The sequence below is a fragment of the Tachysurus fulvidraco genome, chromosome 6, assembly GCF_022655615.1.
Source record: "Tachysurus fulvidraco isolate hzauxx_2018 chromosome 6, HZAU_PFXX_2.0, whole genome shotgun sequence".
NCBI classification, from domain to species: Eukaryota; Metazoa; Chordata; class Actinopteri; order Siluriformes; family Bagridae; genus Tachysurus; species Tachysurus fulvidraco.
The window spans coordinates 26,701,498-26,722,237 of record NC_062523.1 but is presented as its reverse complement, the minus strand read 5'-3'; the positions used below and the strand labels follow the sequence as shown (position 1 = coordinate 26,722,237).

The 20,740-nt window shown below is 40.3% G+C and overlaps 1 protein-coding gene across 1 annotated transcript; it reads right to left on the bottom strand.

Moving 5' to 3' along the window:
• Positions 1-98: 98 nt before the first annotated feature.
• Positions 99-16,658, bottom strand: med4 (mediator complex subunit 4). The gene is made up of 7 exons (XM_027153990.2): positions 16,513-16,658; positions 13,963-14,029; positions 13,601-13,771; positions 6,982-7,039; positions 6,421-6,507; positions 5,047-5,178; positions 99-717 (listed from the first exon to the last, which is right to left on the bottom strand). Exons 1-7 carry the CDS (start codon positions 16,578-16,580, stop codon positions 542-544), a joined length of 759 nt encoding a protein of 252 aa, XP_027009791.1. The 5' UTR covers positions 16,581-16,658; the 3' UTR covers positions 99-541.
• Positions 16,659-20,740: the final 4,082 nt, after the last annotated feature.

Below are 20,740 nucleotides of genomic sequence, written 5' to 3'. Positions count from 1 at the left end.
TGGCCCAAATTAAGACAGTTTAAAGAATAGCCCAACACCCCATACTCAGCCCACAGACCAGGATCACTTGTTATAATTATTTTGACTCTAATTACACGTTTTACCAAATAAACTTTATTTACAATTCAAACGCAAACATATTTACAGTTATATTTACACAGTTTGGACAAGCTGAATTACAAGCTCATCAAACAAAGCCCAACTTCAACACCCAGCTCCAGGAGCAACAGGACACAGATGAAATAATGAAAAAAAAAAAGTGTTCATAATGTACCAAAATATTCTTAAATTCTCAGGTGCTCCTTGTAAACACTGTACAGTCTAAACCTGATGTATGTAAAATTACATGGTTAAATTGCTTTAGCTTGGTGTCACATGATCTTTTCTGCTGACTGAGATCAGATTAGCATTAGCAATGCAAAAAGAATGAAGTTAATAATAAAAACGTTAAAGATATCTTAGGTTAAGACAGCAGATTAAGACACTTCACACACCAAGTCCTTTTGTTGAATTGTGTATTGTCTCTCTCAATCATGCATTCTCAGTCAGAATCACTGCTGCTACTGGACGAGTCGGTGCTCATGGCTTCCACATCGTCCTCGTTCTCCTTATTGTGCCCCGGCAACTCCAAACCGAGGTCGTTACCATGGTGAGGTGGTGGAGGCATTGCCATGGCAACATCGGCTGTCTGCCATGTGTACTGAGGGGCCAGCACATCTTGGGAGGGAGGAGGAAGAATTAATAGATATTCATGTTAAGAATCATCAACACAGAGCTCAGACAGTAGGCAGGTCAACAAGCAGAAAATGAAACCTCTTAAGTAAACTATCTTAAGTAAAAATATGTCACAAGATACATACATAGCTCATGGGAAGACTGAGATGAATGGTGAAGATTTGCAATTGTTAAATTACAATTTCAGTATTTATAGATCAAACTGTGATTTGAAGATGTCAACGTAGCTTAGCAATTTGTGGGTTATAAGCATCATAGCTGGACTGCTGATGAAAAACCAACAGACAGACAGACAAACAGACAGTTGTTGCACAGAAGCTTTACAGGAATATATGAATTCTAAATAAATTATAAATTTATTCCTACTTCATTGGAAATCTAACAAATGCTTAGTGCCTCAAAGACTCGATGTCTTACATTAAAATAGAAAGAAATGTACACTCGATATCAAGTAAATTAATTACATTTTCATCCGCTGCCTGCTTTCCTACTTTCAAACCCATACCAATAACAGTTTAAGTAATATCTTATCATTCCTCACTATTCCCCCTATTCAAGTATGATAAGATATTATACTGTTGTTAGTATGGGTTTATTTAATCTATAAACATAAACTATGATCACTGCATCACAAAAAACATCCTAAAAAAACGAGCACTCTTTCTTTGAGTAATATGTTAATCATTTACATTTACAGCATTTGGCAGACTCCCTTATCCAGAGCAACGTACATAAGTGCTTAAATCTCTAACATTGAATACATTAATGCTGGTTCACTAGATTACATACTTAAGATACCATGAGTTTAAAAACATTTGTTCAAAGTTACAATGAAATAGAGTCAAAGGTTGTTTTTTTTTAAATGCAAAAGATAAGGAAAGAAGTGCAAGTTGAAATGTTCCCTGAATAAGTAGGTCTTCAACCGCCGCTTGAAAATAGCCAGTGATTCAGCTGTCCGGACCTCTATGGGAAGTTCATTCCACCACCTTGGTGCCAGAACAGAGAAGAGTCTTGTAGTATACTTGCCTCTTACCCTGAGAGATGGTGGAACCAGTCGAGCAGTGCTGTAGATCGAAGGGTGCGGGATGCAGTGTGAGGAATGATGAGGGCTTTGAGGTAAGAGGGAGCTGGTCCATTTTTGGCTTTGTAGGCCAGCATCAGTGTTTTGAATCTGATGCGTGCAGCTACCGGAAGCCAGTGGAGGGATCGCAGCAGCAGGGTGGTATGCGAGAACATTGGCAGGTTGAAAACAAGCCGGGCAGCTGCATTTTGGATCATTTGCAGAGGACGGATTGCGTTCATAGGTAGACCTGCCAGCAGTGCATTGCAGTAATCCAGTCTAGAAATGACAAGAGACTGAACAAGTACCTGAGCAGCCTGTGTGGACAAAAATGGCCGAATCCTTCTAATGTTGTAGAGAAGAAACCGACATGAGCGAGTCACATTGGCAACATGAGAGGAAAAGGACAGTTGATTGTCCATGGTTACCCCAGAATGCGAGCTGTGGCTGAAGGGGAGATCAGATCGTTGTGCAGGGATATAGCAAGATCATGACCTGGGGATGAATCACCTGGGATGAACAGCAGTTCAGTTTTGCTTGGATTGAGCTTTAACTGATGAGCAGTCATCCATGATGAAATTTCTGCTAGACATGCTGAGATCCGGTCAGAAGCTATGGCATCTGAGGGTGGGAAAGAGAAGATAAGTTGTGTATCATCAGCATAGCAGTGGTAAGAGAACCCATGTGATGAAATAACTTCACCAAGAGAGTGAGTATACAGGGAGAAAAGAAGAGGACCAAGTACTGAGCCCTGTGGGACGCCAGTGGAGAGTCTGCGTGGATGCCCCTCCATGTTATCTGATATGAGCGTCCTTCCAGGTAGGAAGCAAACCATTCCCAAGCTGATCCGTAAATCCCAAGACTCTTGAGGGTGGATAAGAGAGTCTTGTGGTTGACCGTATCAAACGCTGCTGAAAGGTCAAGGAGGATAAGGATGGATGACAGTTTGGCTGATCTAGCAGTATGTAGCTTCTCAGAGACATCCAAAAGGGCTGTCTCTGTGGAATGAGCTGCTTTAAAGCCAGACTGGTTGGGGACTTGGAGGTTGTTCTGTGAGAGATAGACAGACAGTTGATTATAGACAATGCGTTCAAGAATTTTTGAAAGAAATGAGAGAAGTGATACCGGTCTGTAGTTACTGATGACTGATGGATCCAGAGCAGGTTTCTTTAGGATGGGAATAACCCTTGCTCTCTTGAAAGTTGGCACCTGATCAGATGCTATGGATTTATTGACGATAGTGGAAATGAAGGGCAAAAGGTCTTGCGAGATGGTCTGGAGCATAGTGGATGGGAGTGGATCCAATGGGCAGGTGGTAGGATTGCAGGACTGGATGAGTTGTAAAATCTCTTCTGCTGCCACAGTTGAGAAATATGACAACAAAGGTGTAGGGGAATCCATATTCTGAGATGTAAGTGCAGTCGGGGGTGAAGTGAAGGTCCGGCAGATTTCCTCAATCTTCTCCTGGTAGAAAGAAGCAAAGTCTTCTGCAGTCAAGGAGGATGAAGAATGTGGAGCCGAAGGGTTGAGCAGAGAAGAGATGATGTTGTGGAATTTCCGAGGGTCATGTGAGGAAGCTTCAAGCTTTTCCTTGTAGAAGGAAGTCTTGGCAGAAGTCACATCTGAGGAGAACTTGACAAGAAGTGTTCGGTAAAAATCAAGATCTGCATCAAGTTGTGATTTCTTCCACTTTCTCTCTGATCTTAGCTCTCTTCGACTGTTGCGCAGCACATCTGAAAGCCAAGGAGCAGAACAAAACGTTTTCTTGGGTTTAGTGAACATAGGGCAGAGGAAGTCCATAGTCGAGGAAAGAGATGAGAGGAAAGTATCTGTGGCTGAGTCCAAGGGTAGTGAGGAAAATGACTCAGGATCAGGAAGGGAAGAAAGAGTACCAGAAGCTACAGATGAAGGGGAGACAGAGTGAAGGTTGCGGCGAGTAAGAGGGAGGGGGTGAGAGGTAGTTTTAGGTAGGATAAGTAGAGTGATGGTGAAGGATACCAGGTGATGATCAAAGACGTGTAGTGGGGTAGCAGTCACGTCTGTAGCTGGAGAAGGACGGGTGAAAACCAGGTCAAGGACATTGCCTCCTTTGTGTGTGTGGATGTAGGTGTTGAGTGTGAGGTTGAATGAGTCGAGAAGAGACAGGAGGGAAGAAGAATGTAGCTTGTCAGAGGGGAAGTTGAAGTCACCGAGCACTGTCAGGGGGGGAGCTATCGGAAGGGAAAGCACTAAGTAGTGAGTCCATTTCTTCCAGGAAGTCTCCTAGGGGACCAGGAGGGCGGTAAACAACAATGATAACAAGGTTGATTGGAGAGGTAACTGAAATGGCATGGAATTCAAAAGAAGAGATGGTTAAATGAGAGAAGAGGAAAGGTGTAAAGAAAAATTTCTTTGACAACAATAAACCTGTACCACCACCCCTGCCTGTTTCTCGTGGTGAGTGAGAGAAAGCATAGGCAGAGGATAAAGCAGCTGGTGTAGCAGTGTTCTGTGGGGATATCCAGGTCTCTGTTAGTGCAAGGAAATCAAAGGAGTAATGGGAAGTTAAAGCAGAGATAAAATCAGCTTTCTTTACAGCAGACTGACAATTCCAGAGCCCACCTACCACCACTGTTTGAGACTTACACAACAGAGGAGGGTAGATGAGGTTACTGGGATTGTGACCTCTGCTCTGTGGATGAGAGCGTCTGAGAGTAGGCCTTGAGTACAGAGATGGGTTTAAGGCACATATTTGTAGTCAAACAAGAGTGAGAATTAAGGAATGGTAAAATATATCAAAACAGTACTAGACACTGATGTTAGAGAGAGAGAACCTTTAATTTAAATAGGTAAGCCCTGCCCACAATTCACACCTTAAGGGAGACTGAAACTACTCCTGATTAATCAGCTGAGAGAACAACAAAGACCAACACTATAGAAATGTATATGCGTTATTGATTTTATTAACATGAGGGTTCACTATTTTAAGTGACAATATAAGATCCGGACCTTTGCTGGGAGGAAATTTTAGTAACTGGACCTCTTTGAATTTTAATTGAATACCTCTGGTATAGAATATAGCACAATTCAAATCACACTACTCTAGAACAAAGTGAGTTAAGCAGATAGTATACAAAAGAGAGGAACCTACTTTACCAGAAGACAATATAATCAAATGTAGAGAGTTAAAGCTATATATAAATCAGATATGTGTAATATATATATAATCAGCTATATAATTTGGTTCATCCATAATCAATAACACACAGTACCTGGTAATCTCCCAGCAGCCAGTGCGTCTCCAGGCAGGTGTCCATTTAAGCCATTGGTAGACAGGTTACACATGTGACCCAACATTCCACTACGCATCTCAAGGTCAGTGGGATATGGCCGCCGGGGGTCACCTGACACACACACACACACACACACACACACACACACACACACACACACACACACACACACACACACACACAGGCGCGCACACACACACAGGAACGCACACACACAGGCACGCACACACACACACAGGCGCGCACACACACACACAGGCGCGCACACACACACACAGGCGCGCACACACACACACACAGGCGCACGCACACACACACACAGGCGCACGCACACACACACACAGGCGCACGCACGCACACACACAGGCGCGCACGCACACACACACACAGAGGCGCGCGCACACACACACACATACAGAGGCGCGCGCGCGCACACACACATACAGAGGCGCGCACACACACACACACACAGAGGCGCACACACACACACACACACACACACACACAGAGGCGCGCACACACACACACAGAGGCGCGCACACACACACACAGAGGCGCGCACACACAGAGGCGCGCACACACACACAGGCGCGCACACACACACACACAGGCGCGCACACACACACACACAGGCGCGCACACACACACACACACACAGGCGTGCACACACACACACACACACAGGCGCGCACACACACACAGGCGCACACACACACAGGCGCACACACACACAGGCGCGCACACACACACAGGCGCGCACACACACACAGGCGCGCACACACACACACAGGAGCGCACACACACACACAGGCGCGCACACACACACACAGGCGCGCACACACACACACAGGCGCGCACACACACACACAGGCGCGCACACACACACACAGGCGCGCACACACACACACAGGCGCGCACACACACACACAGGCGCACACACACACACACACAGGCGCGCACACACACACACACAGGCGCGCACACACACACACACAGGCGCGCACACACACACACACAGGCGCGCACACACACACACACAGGCGCGCACACACACACACACAGGCGCGCACACACACACACACAGGCGCGCACACACACACACACAGGCGCGCACACACACACACACACAGGCGCGCACACACACACACACACAGGCGCGCACACACACACACAGGAACCACATTAAAAATGCACATCGGTATGAATCACAGCCAGAGGGGACAATCTGTTGAAAAGAAGATCTCTGACTGCACATGGTGTGCAAACGTATTTTTCATCTGAGACACAAATCAGCATATTATTTATTAATGTAACAAAAGAATAATAGATAATGTGAAGGCAGAGAGAACATACCTGGGACCCAGTTCAGAGGAGCACATACAGCATTACTGGCACTGATCCTGTGGGCATACTTTATAATTTCCTCTGAAGAAATGCTGCCTAATGGAGAAACATTACATGAACAATGAGCACATGCTTTTACATCCAAAACTGGGTAATGCTAGAAAAATCTTAAGTTTTACAATTTTAATTTAAGAATCATTTATAGTAGCAAAAGATTTATTAGTAGTAGTATCAGCTTCAGGTGAATCAACATAGATGACTATACAGTTATAAAGAAAATATACACTGCTCATCTGAATTAGCTGCCTAGCTTGTGTTTTCCATTCGTTTGTCCAGTGTGCTGAGGTTAAAAATGACATTGGTGCATTTTGTAAAGCACATTAATTGAAGTAAATGTGAAAAATCACCCAGCACTAATGTTTGGCATGAGTGGATGCAGATGCCAGGATCAGGTGAAAGGCTATTGTGATTGAAATTTGAAGAAGAAAATGAAACAGAAATAGAAAAAGAAGAAGCATATGAAGTGTTTGGTGTGGAAGCTTCTCTGGCCTGAAAACAAAAGTGAAATACCTTTTCTGGCCTTCTCGATGGATTTGAGTTTCTCTTTGGCCTGGTACACAGCAGTAGCCTGTATTTATAAAAAAGAAAAAAGAAAAAACAAAAGAGAGGCAAAGAAAGGCTTGAGGGTTAAGGAGATTTTTCCCATTTAAAAAAGGAAAAAGAAATACAAAACAAAACAAATCAACCATCAACAAGGTTCTTTCTACCATTTAATAAACCAGGCAGTTCAACAACTCATGTACCATCCTCTTTGTAGCAGGAAACAAAAAATTGATTTTTCAATCAATGTTGCTTGTGTGTGCAGATGGTTAGAGAGATATTACAAAAGAGAGGCACTGACTGATGTGTACTATGTGTATATGTGTGTGTATGTTGTATGTATGTGTGTATATATACACACACACACACACACACACACACACATACATACAACATACACATATACACATACACACATAAATACATACATACATACACACATTAATACATAGTATAATATGCAGACATTCCTACACTCACTGTATAGCATAAAATCACACTGTGTAACAGACTCCCCCTGCCTTCTGCTAGGCTCAATCAGTGCCTGTCTTTTGTAATATCTCTCTAACCATGAAGTCAAGCAGATGCACAAACTCGTTGCTGTGCTCCTCAAATCATTCTTGAACCATTTTTGCTTATTGACAGGGCACATTGTCCTGCTGAAAGAGGCCACAGACATCAGGGAATACCATAAAAAAGTTAACCTTAGCATGTAGCTACCTACTATCATGTTTGCTGATAATTGATCATATTGCGGTAAAGTAAAAGTGTATTAAACATTAGTATACTTAAGGTACATTATCAAATGCGCTAACAGCAACTCCGCCCACAGTGCCTACTGTACTAAAAGGGTGTACACGGTCAACAACAATGCTTAGATAGGTGGTACATGTCAAAGTAACATCCACATGGATTGCAGGACCCCAGGTTTCCCTGCAGAACATTGCCAAAGCATCTCACTGCTTCAGCCAGCTTGCCTTCTTCCCATAGTGCATCCTGGTGCCATGTATTCTAGGTGAACAACACATATGCACAAGGCCATCCACATGACGTAATAGAAAATGTGATTCATCAGAGCAGGCCACCTAATTCCAATGTTCCACATGGTCCTGTTCTGATGCTCATGTGCCCATTGTTGGCACTTTCGGCAGTGGACAGGTGTCAGCATGGGCACCCTGGCTGGTCTGTGTGTGTGTGTGTTGTAAACTTGTTACATCCCTTTTATTTTTGTGTTTTCTGTTTTGGGAGGTGTCTATGTTTCTGTGCAGGATGAACACTGATTCGTTCCTGAAGGTGCCACGCCCTGCCTGGTCAGCTGACCCCCTGCTGCCTATAAAGCCTCCAGCACATCTTCCTGCTTTAGTTTTTCTTGCGCTCTTGCTGTGTTTGTGCTACTCGCTTTCTGCTAGTTTGTGTTAAGCGTTTATGTTGATTGAGAGTTGTCTGTTGTATTAATGTGTTTAGCCATACCTTTTGATGCTGACTACTGCCTGGTCTTTTTTACTCTGATTCTGGATTGCCCAAAGTCTGTTTGGACTTATTAACCAGCCTGTAAATGTGTGTGTATAGTATTATTTTGGAGGTAGGGAGACTGACGCCATTCTTGTTTGAACCTTTTATTGATTGTGTTTTTGTATAGGGCAGGGGTCGACAACATTAAACACTCAAAGAGCCATTTGGAGACGTTTCCCATAAAAAAAAAAAAAAAACACAGGGAGCCACAAAACCCTTCTGACATCTAAAATTAAGATAACACTGCATATATAGTTTTTTACCTTTATGGAAAGTATAGAAAAAACTGTAGTGTGTTGCATTTATGAAATCAATGAACCTGCTACCGAGTAAACAAAATTTTATTTCTGCAGGCAAACAAAAATATTTTGAACAGTTTGAACTAACCTTAACAAAAAAGATGCTGGGTTGAAGGTTACTTTCAAATAAAATGTTCAATGTCTAATTGAGCCCTCCACATATTCATGACCAGGGCTCTCACGTTTTGAATACAGGCAAGCGTGACACCTCCAACCCCCCCCCGCAACCCCAATTGTTTTTCATTGGTTGTTGCATTAAATCTTTCCCAGACATTTTCTGATTGGCTAATGTGTAGCCTCTTGTTTTGATTGGCTGATAAGTGTCAGGCTCGACTAAGAACTGAGGCGCGCTTGATTCCTGCCCGGTTCCATAGAGACAGCGGTGCGGACAGTATGCTTCTGTGCCGCATACAGACCACTCATTAAATCCACCAAACCAGTTCAGAAACAAATTCAAGTGTGGCCTGAGGGGTCATCGGAGGCTCTTCAAGACTGCTTTGACACCACTGACTGGAATATGTTTAAGCAGGCCGCCACATACAATAACACCACAGACCTCCAAGAGTACACAGAAACTGTCACTGCCTACATCACCAAGTGCATTGATGATGTAACAGTCACAAAGACCATCACTATCAGGGCCAATCAGAAGCCGTGGATGACAGGAGAGGTCTACAGACTCCTGAAGACGCGGAACGCCGTCTTCAGAGCTGGAGACGAGGCGGGCCTGAGGACAGCCAGGGCCAACCTATCCCGTGGCATCAGAGAGGCTAAGAGGCAGTACTCCAGGAGGATAGCCCATAAATTCAGCGACAGCAGAGACACTCGGAGCCTGTGGCAGGGGATACAAACCATTACGGACTACAAGCCTCCACCACGGACCTGTGACAGTAACATCTCTCTGCTGAACGAGCTGAACACCTTCTTTGCTCGCTTTGAGAAGCAAAACAGCACCACTGCACAGAAAACTCCACCTCCTCCCGGTGACCAGGTAATGATGCTGACCCCGGATAGCGTGAGGAGATCCTTCAGCAGGATCAATGTACGCAAAGCTCCGGGTCCTGACAACATCCCTGGACCTGTACTGAGAGACTGTGCAGTGGAACTCACTGATGTCTTCACAGACATTTTTAACATCTCACTCAGTCAAGCTGTTGTCCCCACATGCTTCAAAGCTGCCACCATCATTCCAGTCCTGAAAAAGCCGTCTCCATCATGCTTCAATGATTACCGTCCTGTTGCACTTACTTCTATCATCATGAAGTGCTTTGAACGGCTAGTTATGCACCATATCAAGTCTGCCCTACCCTCCTCTCTGGACCCCTTCCAGTTTGCATATCGGCCAAACCGCTCGACTGATGATGCCATCTCAACTGCCCTGCATTCAGCAGTCACTCATGTGGACAAAAAGGACTCGTACGTTAGAATGCTGTTCATAGACTTTAGTTCAGCATTCAACACTATCATCCCCCAACAGCTCAGTAATAAACTGCTTCAGCTAGGGCTCAGCACTTCACTGTGCAACTGGCTATTGGACTTTCTGACTGGAAGACCTCAGGCAGTACGGGTCGGCAGCAACACATCCAGCACCATCACACTGGACACTGGGGCCCCCCAAGGATGTGTGCTGAGCCCCCTTCTCGCCTGCTGACCCATGACTGCACACCATCACACAACTCCAACCTCTTTATCAAGTTTGCGGATGACACAGCTGTAGTGGGTCTCATTAGCAACAAAGATGAGACAAACTACAGGAACGAGGTGAGACGCCTGGCCGGGTTGAGTACTGACAACAATCTCTCTCTGAACGTGGAGAAGACGAAGGAGATTGTTGTTGACTTCAAGAGAACGCACACTCAGAATGCTCCTCTGACCATCAAAGGTGCCACTGTGGAGAGAGTGAATAGCACCAAGTTCTTGGGTGTGGTCATCACAGACTGGACCTCTCCTGGACTGGAAACGCAGCAGTACTGGCCAAGAAATCACAGCAGCGTCTACTTCCTCCGCAAACTGAGAAGAGCCAGAGCCACGCCACCCATTATGCACACCTTCTACAGAGGCACCATTGAGAGCATACTATCGAGCTGCATCACTGTGTGGTACAGTGCTTGCAACGCATCCTGCCGGAAGACACTACAGCATCTAGTGAGAGCAGCTGAGAGAATTATCGATGTCTCTCTCCCCTCCCTCCAGGACATTTACGAGACCCGTCTCACCCGAAAAGCCCTCTGCATTGCAGGTGATCCCACCCACCCATTACACAGCTTCTTCAGTCTGCTGCCATCAGGGAGGAGACTGCGGAGTCTCCGGGCCAGGACCAACAGATTGAAGGACAGCTTCATTCATCAGGTTGTCAGGAAGCTGAACTCACTCTCAAACTTGCCTCCACTTCTCTTTTCTGCCACAGGCTCCACAGATCTATGAACCCAACACTCCCCTTCAGATCCCACATCCCCAAGGTCCTTCCACCCCCCCTCCCACTAACATACGGAAACATGCACCAGTCACTTTGTGCAGCATTGGTCTGCTTATTCTCCACTGTATCTACATATGCTTTGCACTTTTTTTAAATTTCATTGCTAATATTTTGCACCTTGGGACTGAGAGAAATACATTTTCAATTCTTTTTTGTGTATATATTGTACATGTGAAAGAGTTGACGATAAAGAAAAACTTGACTTGACTACATTTTGGGCGCTGCGGCATATTAAATATATGATAAATAGTCCAAAAGTTTTTCTGCGTGAGAAATACAATGTGTGGTGGGAGAACGGGAGAAAAGACCCAAATGCGTGACTGTCACTCTCAATGTGTGACACTTGACAGCTCTGCATGACATCAAAATTTTAACTTGCCGGCTGCAGCAAAATAAAAATGCGTCTGCTTCTGTGTCGGATTTCGCATGTCGGCAGTTATGACGCATAATTTGAGCGACAAAAAAATTAAACACGGTTTATTTTAATGTTAAAAGAGCATCATAATCTTAGAATTACATTTTTTAAACTAACAAACTAAACTAAAATAAATTTAAATTAAATATTTATTTTCCAAATCTACAGGGAGCCGCAGCAGAGGGATGAAAGAGACACTTGCGGCTTCGAGCCATGGAATGCCGACCCCTGGTATAGGGAGTTAGGGAAGTAATTGTATTTTCATTTCGTTTGCAAAGTAGAGAATTTAAAGCGTACAAGAATTAGTTGTTTGTGTTTGTTATTTTGGCCTTGTCAGCTCCTAAAGACATACCCCCAGTCCTCGTACCATTTCATGTTGCACTCTACTGTACCATTTCATGTTGCATTTGAATTCTACATTATATCAGAAGGTGCTCGAGGCACATGTGAGACCATCTGTCAAAAAATGTATTGGATTGTAGCTGAATTGGAAATGTACCTTGCAACATGACCTTAAGTATACTAATGTTTAATACACTTTTACTTTACCACAATATGATCAATTATCAGCACACATGATAGTAGGTAGCTACATGCTAAGGCTAACTTTTTTCTGTGTTAATGACAAAATAACGTTATGTACTTTATCGATTACAACCTCCTTAATACAGATTACATGGAGCTGCAGGTACACGTTTTATTCGCCGTGTTTGGAAGCCAATGTATGTTCACAAAGCCATGAGCATTAACAGTAAAGCAACATCTACCATTATTGATGTGTTTGTCGCTGCTGCGCAAACGTTGCTGTGTGACACGTATACAGTGACGTCACACTCGGCTCTGTGATGGCTCTCTAACCGATGGAAAGGCAAAAAGGTTCTTAGAAGGTTCGCCAGTAGAACCAACTTTGAATCAGCAACAGCACTAGCTCTGAACCAGCACCCGGTTCTTTTTGGGGGGAAAAGGGCAATTGAGGTCATTTAGCTATTATAAGATTTACTAACTTGAATAAATTGAGATGTTGACATTTCTTCATACAGAGCTGAATATTTAATGGGGTGTCCCAATTTTTATTATAATGATAACAGTAATAAATATAAAGTGTACAGCTTGTATAACTGTGAAAATTTGCTGGATGTACTCACTTTTGTGGCCAGCGGTTTAGACATTAATGGCTGTGTTGCGTTATTGTTATACAAGCTGGACACTTACTACTTTACATTGTAGCACAGTGTCATTTCTTCAGTGTCACATGAAAAGATCAAATATTTACAAAAATGTGAGAGGTGTATTCACTTCTGTCATATACTGTATATATTAATCTGATGGTTCGATTGGCAAGTCAATATACATATGCAATCAGTATATAATTCAACACACATCCATGCTACACCAAAGCCAGGGTGTGTTTAAAGATGAGAGCAGAACAAACATCTTCCTGTTGATTCAAAGAGAATTCCTTTTGTTCAGACTGTCACACCTCCAGATTGCCATGTATAATTCTTCAATTTTAAACTCCATCCATAAGTATCTCTAGTTCACTCATAGCTTCTACACTGTTATAGTATCTGAGCTACTACAGAGTACCACATGTTAATGTTCTCCTACAACAGAATATTACTGAGTAAAGAACCCCTGCGTGTATATTCTGACACGTCACTGCCATGCATGTGGGAGCCTAATGGTTAAGGTGTTGCTCTACCAATCGGAAGGTTGTGAGTTCGATCCCAGGTCCACCAAACTGCCACTGTTGGGACCCTGAGCAAGGCCCTTAACCCTCAATTGCTCAGTTGTATAAAAATGAGCTAATGTAAGTCGCTCTGGATATAAGGATGTCTGCTAAATGCTGGAAATGTAAATGCTCCTTTTTTACATAAACAAGCTCACCAGGATGTGCTCGGCCTCCTTGAGCTGCTTCTGCAACAACTGGATGTCTCCGTCCCTCTTCTCCACTTCTTTCTCCAGTTTCTGCATCTCCTCATGAGTCCGGCCCTGCTTTGAGGCCATCCGCATCAGCTCCTGGAACTCTTTGTCCCTCTGCACAAGCAGCTCCAGGACCTGCTCACAGAGATGAAATCAACACTTATTTCATTATGCTGGGCCTGACTGACATTACTATCCTGTCTGTGAGCATGTTTGTTTAGGCACTCACACTTCTGTTTGTACTAATGTTCCTGGTTTTATGTAAAAGTCCATTAAATGGATGTGAGTAATTGAATGTGTTTCAGAGCTGGAGATGATCTGAGTACCTGAGTGTCTTCTCCAGGCTGGGGGAGTTTCTGGCTTCTCGACAACGCAAGCATCTCTATCAGTTCTCTGGCACAAAGTAACAAAAAGAGAAGCAACAATGAATCTCACTTGTCAACGTGTAGACAGAAATAAACTGTCCAAACAATTAGTAACCTTTCATTTTCGGGGAAATGTGCACACTTTAACAGATATACACATACGCGTATAACAGATGTATATGTTGATGTATAACAGATACATGTGCACATGTATAACAGATTCATACATACATACATACATACATATATATATACATACATACACACACACACACACACACACGTATAACAGATATATATGTGCATGTATAACAGATATATATGTACGTGTATAACAGATATATATGTACGTGTAGAACAGATATATATGTACGTGTAGAACAGATATATATGTGCCTGTAGAACAGATATATATGTGCGTGTAGAACAGATATATATGTGCGTGTAGAACAGATATATATGTACGTGTATAACAGATATATATGAGCGTGTATAACAAATATATGTACGTGTATAACAGATATATATGTGCGTGTATAACAGATATATATGTGCGTGTATAACAGATATATATGTGCGTGTATAACAGATATATATGTGCGTGTATAACAGATATATATGTGCGTGTATAACAGATATATATGTGCGTGTATAACAGATATATATGTGCTTGTAGAACAGATATATATGTGCTTGTAGAACAGATATATATGTGCGTGTAGAACAGATATATATGTGCGTGTAGAACAGATATATATGTACGTGTATAACAGATATATATGAGCGTGTATAACAAATATATGTACGTGTATAACAGATATATATGTGCGTGTATAACAGATATATATGTGCGTGTATAACAGATATATACGTGCGTGTATAACAGATATATACGTGCGTGTATAACAGATATATACGTGCGTGTATAACAGATATATATGTGCGTGTATAACAGATATATAACAGATATATATGTGCGTGTATAACAGATATATATGTACGTGTATAACAGATATATATGTGCGTGTATAACAGATATACAGTATATGTGCATGTATAACAGATATACAGTATATGTGCGTGTATAACAGATATACAGTATATGTGCGTGTATAACAGATATACAGTATATGTGCGTGTATAACAGATATACAGTATATGTGCGTGTATAACAGATATATATGTGCGTGTATAACAGATATACAGTATATGTGCATGTATAACAGATATACAGTATATGTGCGTGTATAACAGATATACAGTATATGTGCGTGTATAACAGATATACAGTATATGTGCGTGTATAACAGATATACAGTATATGTGCGTGTATAACAGATATACAGTATTTGTGCGTGTATAACAGATATACAGTATTTGTGCGTGTATAACAGATATACAGTATTTGTGCGTGTATAACAGATATATGTACTTGTATAACAGATATATATGTACGTGTATAACAGATATACAGTATATGTGCGTGTATAACAGATACACAGTATATGTGCGTGTATAACAGATATACAGTATATGTGCGTGTATAACAGATATATGTACGTGTATAACAGATATATATGTACTTGTATAACAGATATATGTACGTGTATAACAGATATATATGTACTTGTATAACAGATATATATATGTACTTGTATAACAGATATATATATATATGTACTTGTATAACAGATATATATGTACTTGTATAACAGATATATATGTACTTGTATAACAGATATATATGTACTTGTATAACAGATATATATGTACGTGTAGAACAGATATATATGTGCGTGTATAACAGATATATATGTACGTGTATAACAGATATATATGTGCGTGTAGAACAGATATATATGTACGTGTAGAACAGATATACAGTATATGTGCGTGTATAACAGATATATGTGCGAGTATAACGGATATGTACGTGTATAACAGATATATATGTGCGTGTAGAACAGATATATATGTACGTGTATAACAGATATACAGTATATGTGCGTGTATAACAGATATATGTACGTGTATAACAGATATATATGTACGTGTATAACAGATATATATGTACGTGTATAACAGATATATATGTACGTGTATAACAGATATATATGTACGTGTATAACAGATATATATGTACGTGTATAACAGATATATATGTACGTGTATAACAGATATATATGTACGTGTATAACAGATATATATGTGGATGTATAACAGATATATATGTGGATGTATAACAGATATATATGTACGTGTATAACAGATATATATGTGCGTGTATAACAGATATATATGTGCGTGTATAACAGATATATATGTACGTGTATAACAGATATATATGTGGATGTATAACAGATGACGCTAAGCTAATATTCTAGCCCACAAACACTGCTCTGATTGGCGCCTAGTGAAATGAACTAATGTTTCGTTCGTCTCGCATAGAACAAATCATAAACACTACAATACTAACAATGAGTAAAAACAGGAAAGAGAGATAAAACAAACCTGGATAACACTTCGATATCATTTAGAGCGGACAACAGTTTATCTTTAGTAGATTTGTCGGCCGCCATGTTGTTTCCTTCCTTCTTCTGTAGTATCTTTAAAAGCTGGTCAGAAGCGTTTAGTGCTCAATAGCGCCACTTGCGAAGACGATGTTACATTATATTATACACTCACTATACTTTTTAATAGGAAAACGTGTCCACCTGCACATTTATATACAGTCTAGCCGAAATTATTCATCCCCCTGGCAAATTCTGACTTAAAGTTACTTTTATTCAACCAGCAAGTTTTTATTTATTTATTTATTTATTTATTTATTTATTTATTTATTTATTTATTTATTTATTTATTTATTTATATTAGAAATGACAAATGATTTTTTATGACTCAAATGAAGGGTCATAAAAGAAATTATGAATGGAAGTGAATGTTTGTTATTTTTGGGTTTTGTCTCAAAATAAAAAACTCTTACGGTGAAAAATTTAAAAATTTGTAAAATTTTTTAGATTTTCGACTGATTATTGTATGTCACTATCATTGTTGTGTTTGTGTTGTTTATGTTTTTTTTGTGTGTGTCTTCTATGTTTGTAGGTTGTTGGATGTTAATGTGGCTTCCTTGAGTGCAAAAGAAAAATTCCCTTCAGGGCAATAAAGGTTTTTCAATCAAATCATTTATAGCACAGGTAATCCTGTTTTGGTAATCTTGAAAACGGTGTATGTGGATCAGCGTGATCCAATCTAATGTTGCTTTGAAAAACCAGCTTAAATGTAAGACGGATTACCTGATCCTGAATAGGAAAAAATGGGATTTCCAAATCTGGATTATTTTGATCCAGATAAAATTTTTTGAACAACTGGCCCCTAGGGCTTTAAGAAAGTACAGTTTTTAGAGTCAACAGAAGGTGGTGTGGAGAAATCTCATTCGGTGACATTTTTGTTGTCAGAGAAGGTCACAGGAAAAATGGCCAGATTGGTTTGAGCTGTCACCGCTGGGTCCCTGTGCAAGGCCCTTAACCCCCAGTTGTTAGGTTGTATAAAATGTTTATTTTATATTCTTTGTGATATTGTACAGAGGGAAATTCCAAAAAAATATTACACAAAGTTAAAATTGTATTGTGGCAACTTTTTACATTCTCATACTGTACAATGTCCCCCAAAAGAGAGCAGACTGCCATTGTATCTATGGTCATGTCTATACACTGGCCTTCAGGTGAAAGCTGTTTGGTTGGTAAGACGGTGTGGTGTGTCTGTTTGCACATCTTTTTTCCACATTATTTCATGTACTGTACTGTAGTGTAAGTGATAAGGTTACATGTGGTCATTATTTGTTTCTTAACTGCTATATGTCTCTCTAATGTCTCAGGTAATAGTGGAAAAGGTTAAAAATGCTAGAATTTACCTACTCACCTAATCCTCTTTGCTCCAAGTAGTACCTCAGTCCTCAGCTCGTTGTCCTGTATTTGATGGGTTTCTGAAGATGTAGTTGGTGTTTCTGTAGCAGGAGTATTTTATGCAGTGGGCTGTTAGTGCAAAGTGCAACTCTCATGAGACAAAACAGTATTGCACTATATATACAGTATATGTGTCAATTAAAAGTTGTGTTTACTGCAAGGTGCAAAAGAGGAACAATTGATATCGCTAAAAGTTTTTACATGAAATATCATATTCAGATTATTCCACAACTCCCTGTATGTCCCGAATTGCCACCTGATTCAAGGGTGTCAGAAGCACCAGCAATATACAGTACTACTATTACTGCTAATAATAATAATCATAATAATAATGATGGCAATAATAATAACAGCAATCAGCAGCAGCAGCAGCATCTCACAACAAGATAAAAAATTAAGTATTTTAAATGCTTTTTGAGTTTTGTTACAAATCAATCAACTGTGTGAGAAACAGCACGTTATATAAAGGAGGTGAAACAGAACATGTAAATGATGCCCCAGAGTTAAAAGGAATGAGACACACAACACTGAAGTGATAAGGTGATAGTGAAAAGGTGATACAGTGATGGAGTAATAAATACAGTAAAGAACCAGACAGACTTTAGGGTGGACCTAGGCCAAAATAACAGAAACACTCTGGGATTAGAGATAAGTGACCTCCACAAAAACAAAAACAAAGAGACAATTACCTTCTCTAAACACCCCCCCCCTCTACACACACAGTGAGACACACACACACACTCACACAACCCCACCCCCACCTCCCAGTCAAGGCATTCAAAGACCGAAACCAAAATATCAGAAGCAAAACATGAAAGAGTGTATCCCAAAAACATAATCACAAACACACCATGTGAGCATTGCTGTTGCTGGTACTGGCTTCTATATACACATGACAGAATATATGACACAACCCGTATCTTACAGGTTGTAACAGTTTGCATATCAGATGGAATTTTCTTTTAATATCACAGGGCCAGTTGTTCAAAGGTAAGCTGATCGGATTTTGGTTATCGGTTTGGATCAAATCTTGAAAATGGGTTGTTCAAAAGGGAAAGAAGGAATCTGAAATCCGATTAGATTACAAAATCCAATACTAGTTTTAATCTGGATCAAACCTTCAGTTTGTGTTGTTCAAAACTTGTCAGTAGGATTTGGATAACTTTGATCCAAAAAAACAGGATTATCCTGATCCCAACAGGGGGTAGGATTTCAAGGTGGATTCCAGGAGGAAAATGTAGTAAAACTTTAAAATGGGTCAAATAATACATTTGTATAATTTAGTGTAGTGTATAAGACGTTTTCAATATATCCACAATGTATTTGTTAATGTATATTTATTTTTTATGACTCAGATGAGGGGTCATAAAAGAAATTATGAATGGAAGTGGATGTTTTTTATTTTTGGGTTTCAAAATAAAAAACTTTTACAGTGACCCCATGTTGGCTCTTCTACCTGTTCTTTACATAGCTGGTAGCCCATTTTGTGATATGTTGTCCCATTTATAGCACAGGTAATCCGGATTTGGTAATCTTGAAAATGGTGTATGTGGATAAGGGTGATCCAATCCAATGTTGCTTTGAAAAACCGGAGTAAAAGTAAGACGGATTACCTGATCCTGCACTGTAAACCCTAATAAGTTCACAGAACTCAAAAATTATTTTGTAACAGATTACACAAAAATATTTTAGTGATGTTTTTAAATGTTTGAAGTTTAGATAAAACAAAAATTACATGTTCAGTTGGCTTAAATTATCTCAATGTTCTCTTATAAATATTAATATTCCTCAATTTATAATTAGGAGGTAATTCACTCAAAATTTTAAATATTCCTCAACTCATATAATGTGGGAAATTCACTCAAAATTTTAAATATTCTTCAACTCAATGTGGGACATGCACTCAAAATTAATTCTAAACTGAAATACTGATGTCGGCCCACTACACAGTTATAATCATCTAGTAATGTTAGAAAACACTAAAGTGACAATTTAACAATTTTTTATTAAACACAATGTGCTTTTTAATCAAGAATCAAAATGGATTATTCAAAACAAAGTGCTTGAGAGAAATTAAAACAAATGTATTAAATCTGAGCTAGAACAGGCAAACAGTCACATTTTACTGTAAATCTGAGCTAGAACAGGTAAACAGTGTCACATTTTACTGTACTGTAAATCTGAGCTAGAACAGGTAAACAGTGTCACATTTTACTGTAAATCTGAACTAGAACAGGCAAACAGTGTCAAATTGTATAGGAAAAAATGGGATTTCCAAATATGGATTATTTTGATCCAGATTAAATTTTTTGAACAACTGGCCCACAGTGATTTAAAAAAGAAAATTCTTTACAAAAGAAGACTTTTTTGTATTTTGCTGGTTTTCAGTTTCTCAGCAACAAACAAAAAGGCATGTTTTTTGTCCCATTAACTAAAGGCTTAGGAGATAAAACTGGATAGATCCTAGTGAGAGAAAGACTGCATATAGCTCCTTTATAGCTTCGTAGCTTATGTTAGAAAAGTTGTACTTTTGCGCAGGAAACCTGGACATCTACAGCTTCAGTCTTACAATTTCAATGATGGATAATGAATTTCTGTAATTCACTGTATAACCAGGAACAGTACATCTTGTAATGAACTTTGCCACATGTTTACATTTTAAGGCTAACCAATTTGTTTTGAAATGTTAATGTTGAACACATCTTGTGGTCAAAAAAAAGAGCACCAAAGTGACAAAGCAGTATCTTAAACTGAAGGACAATTCCTTTAATGACTAA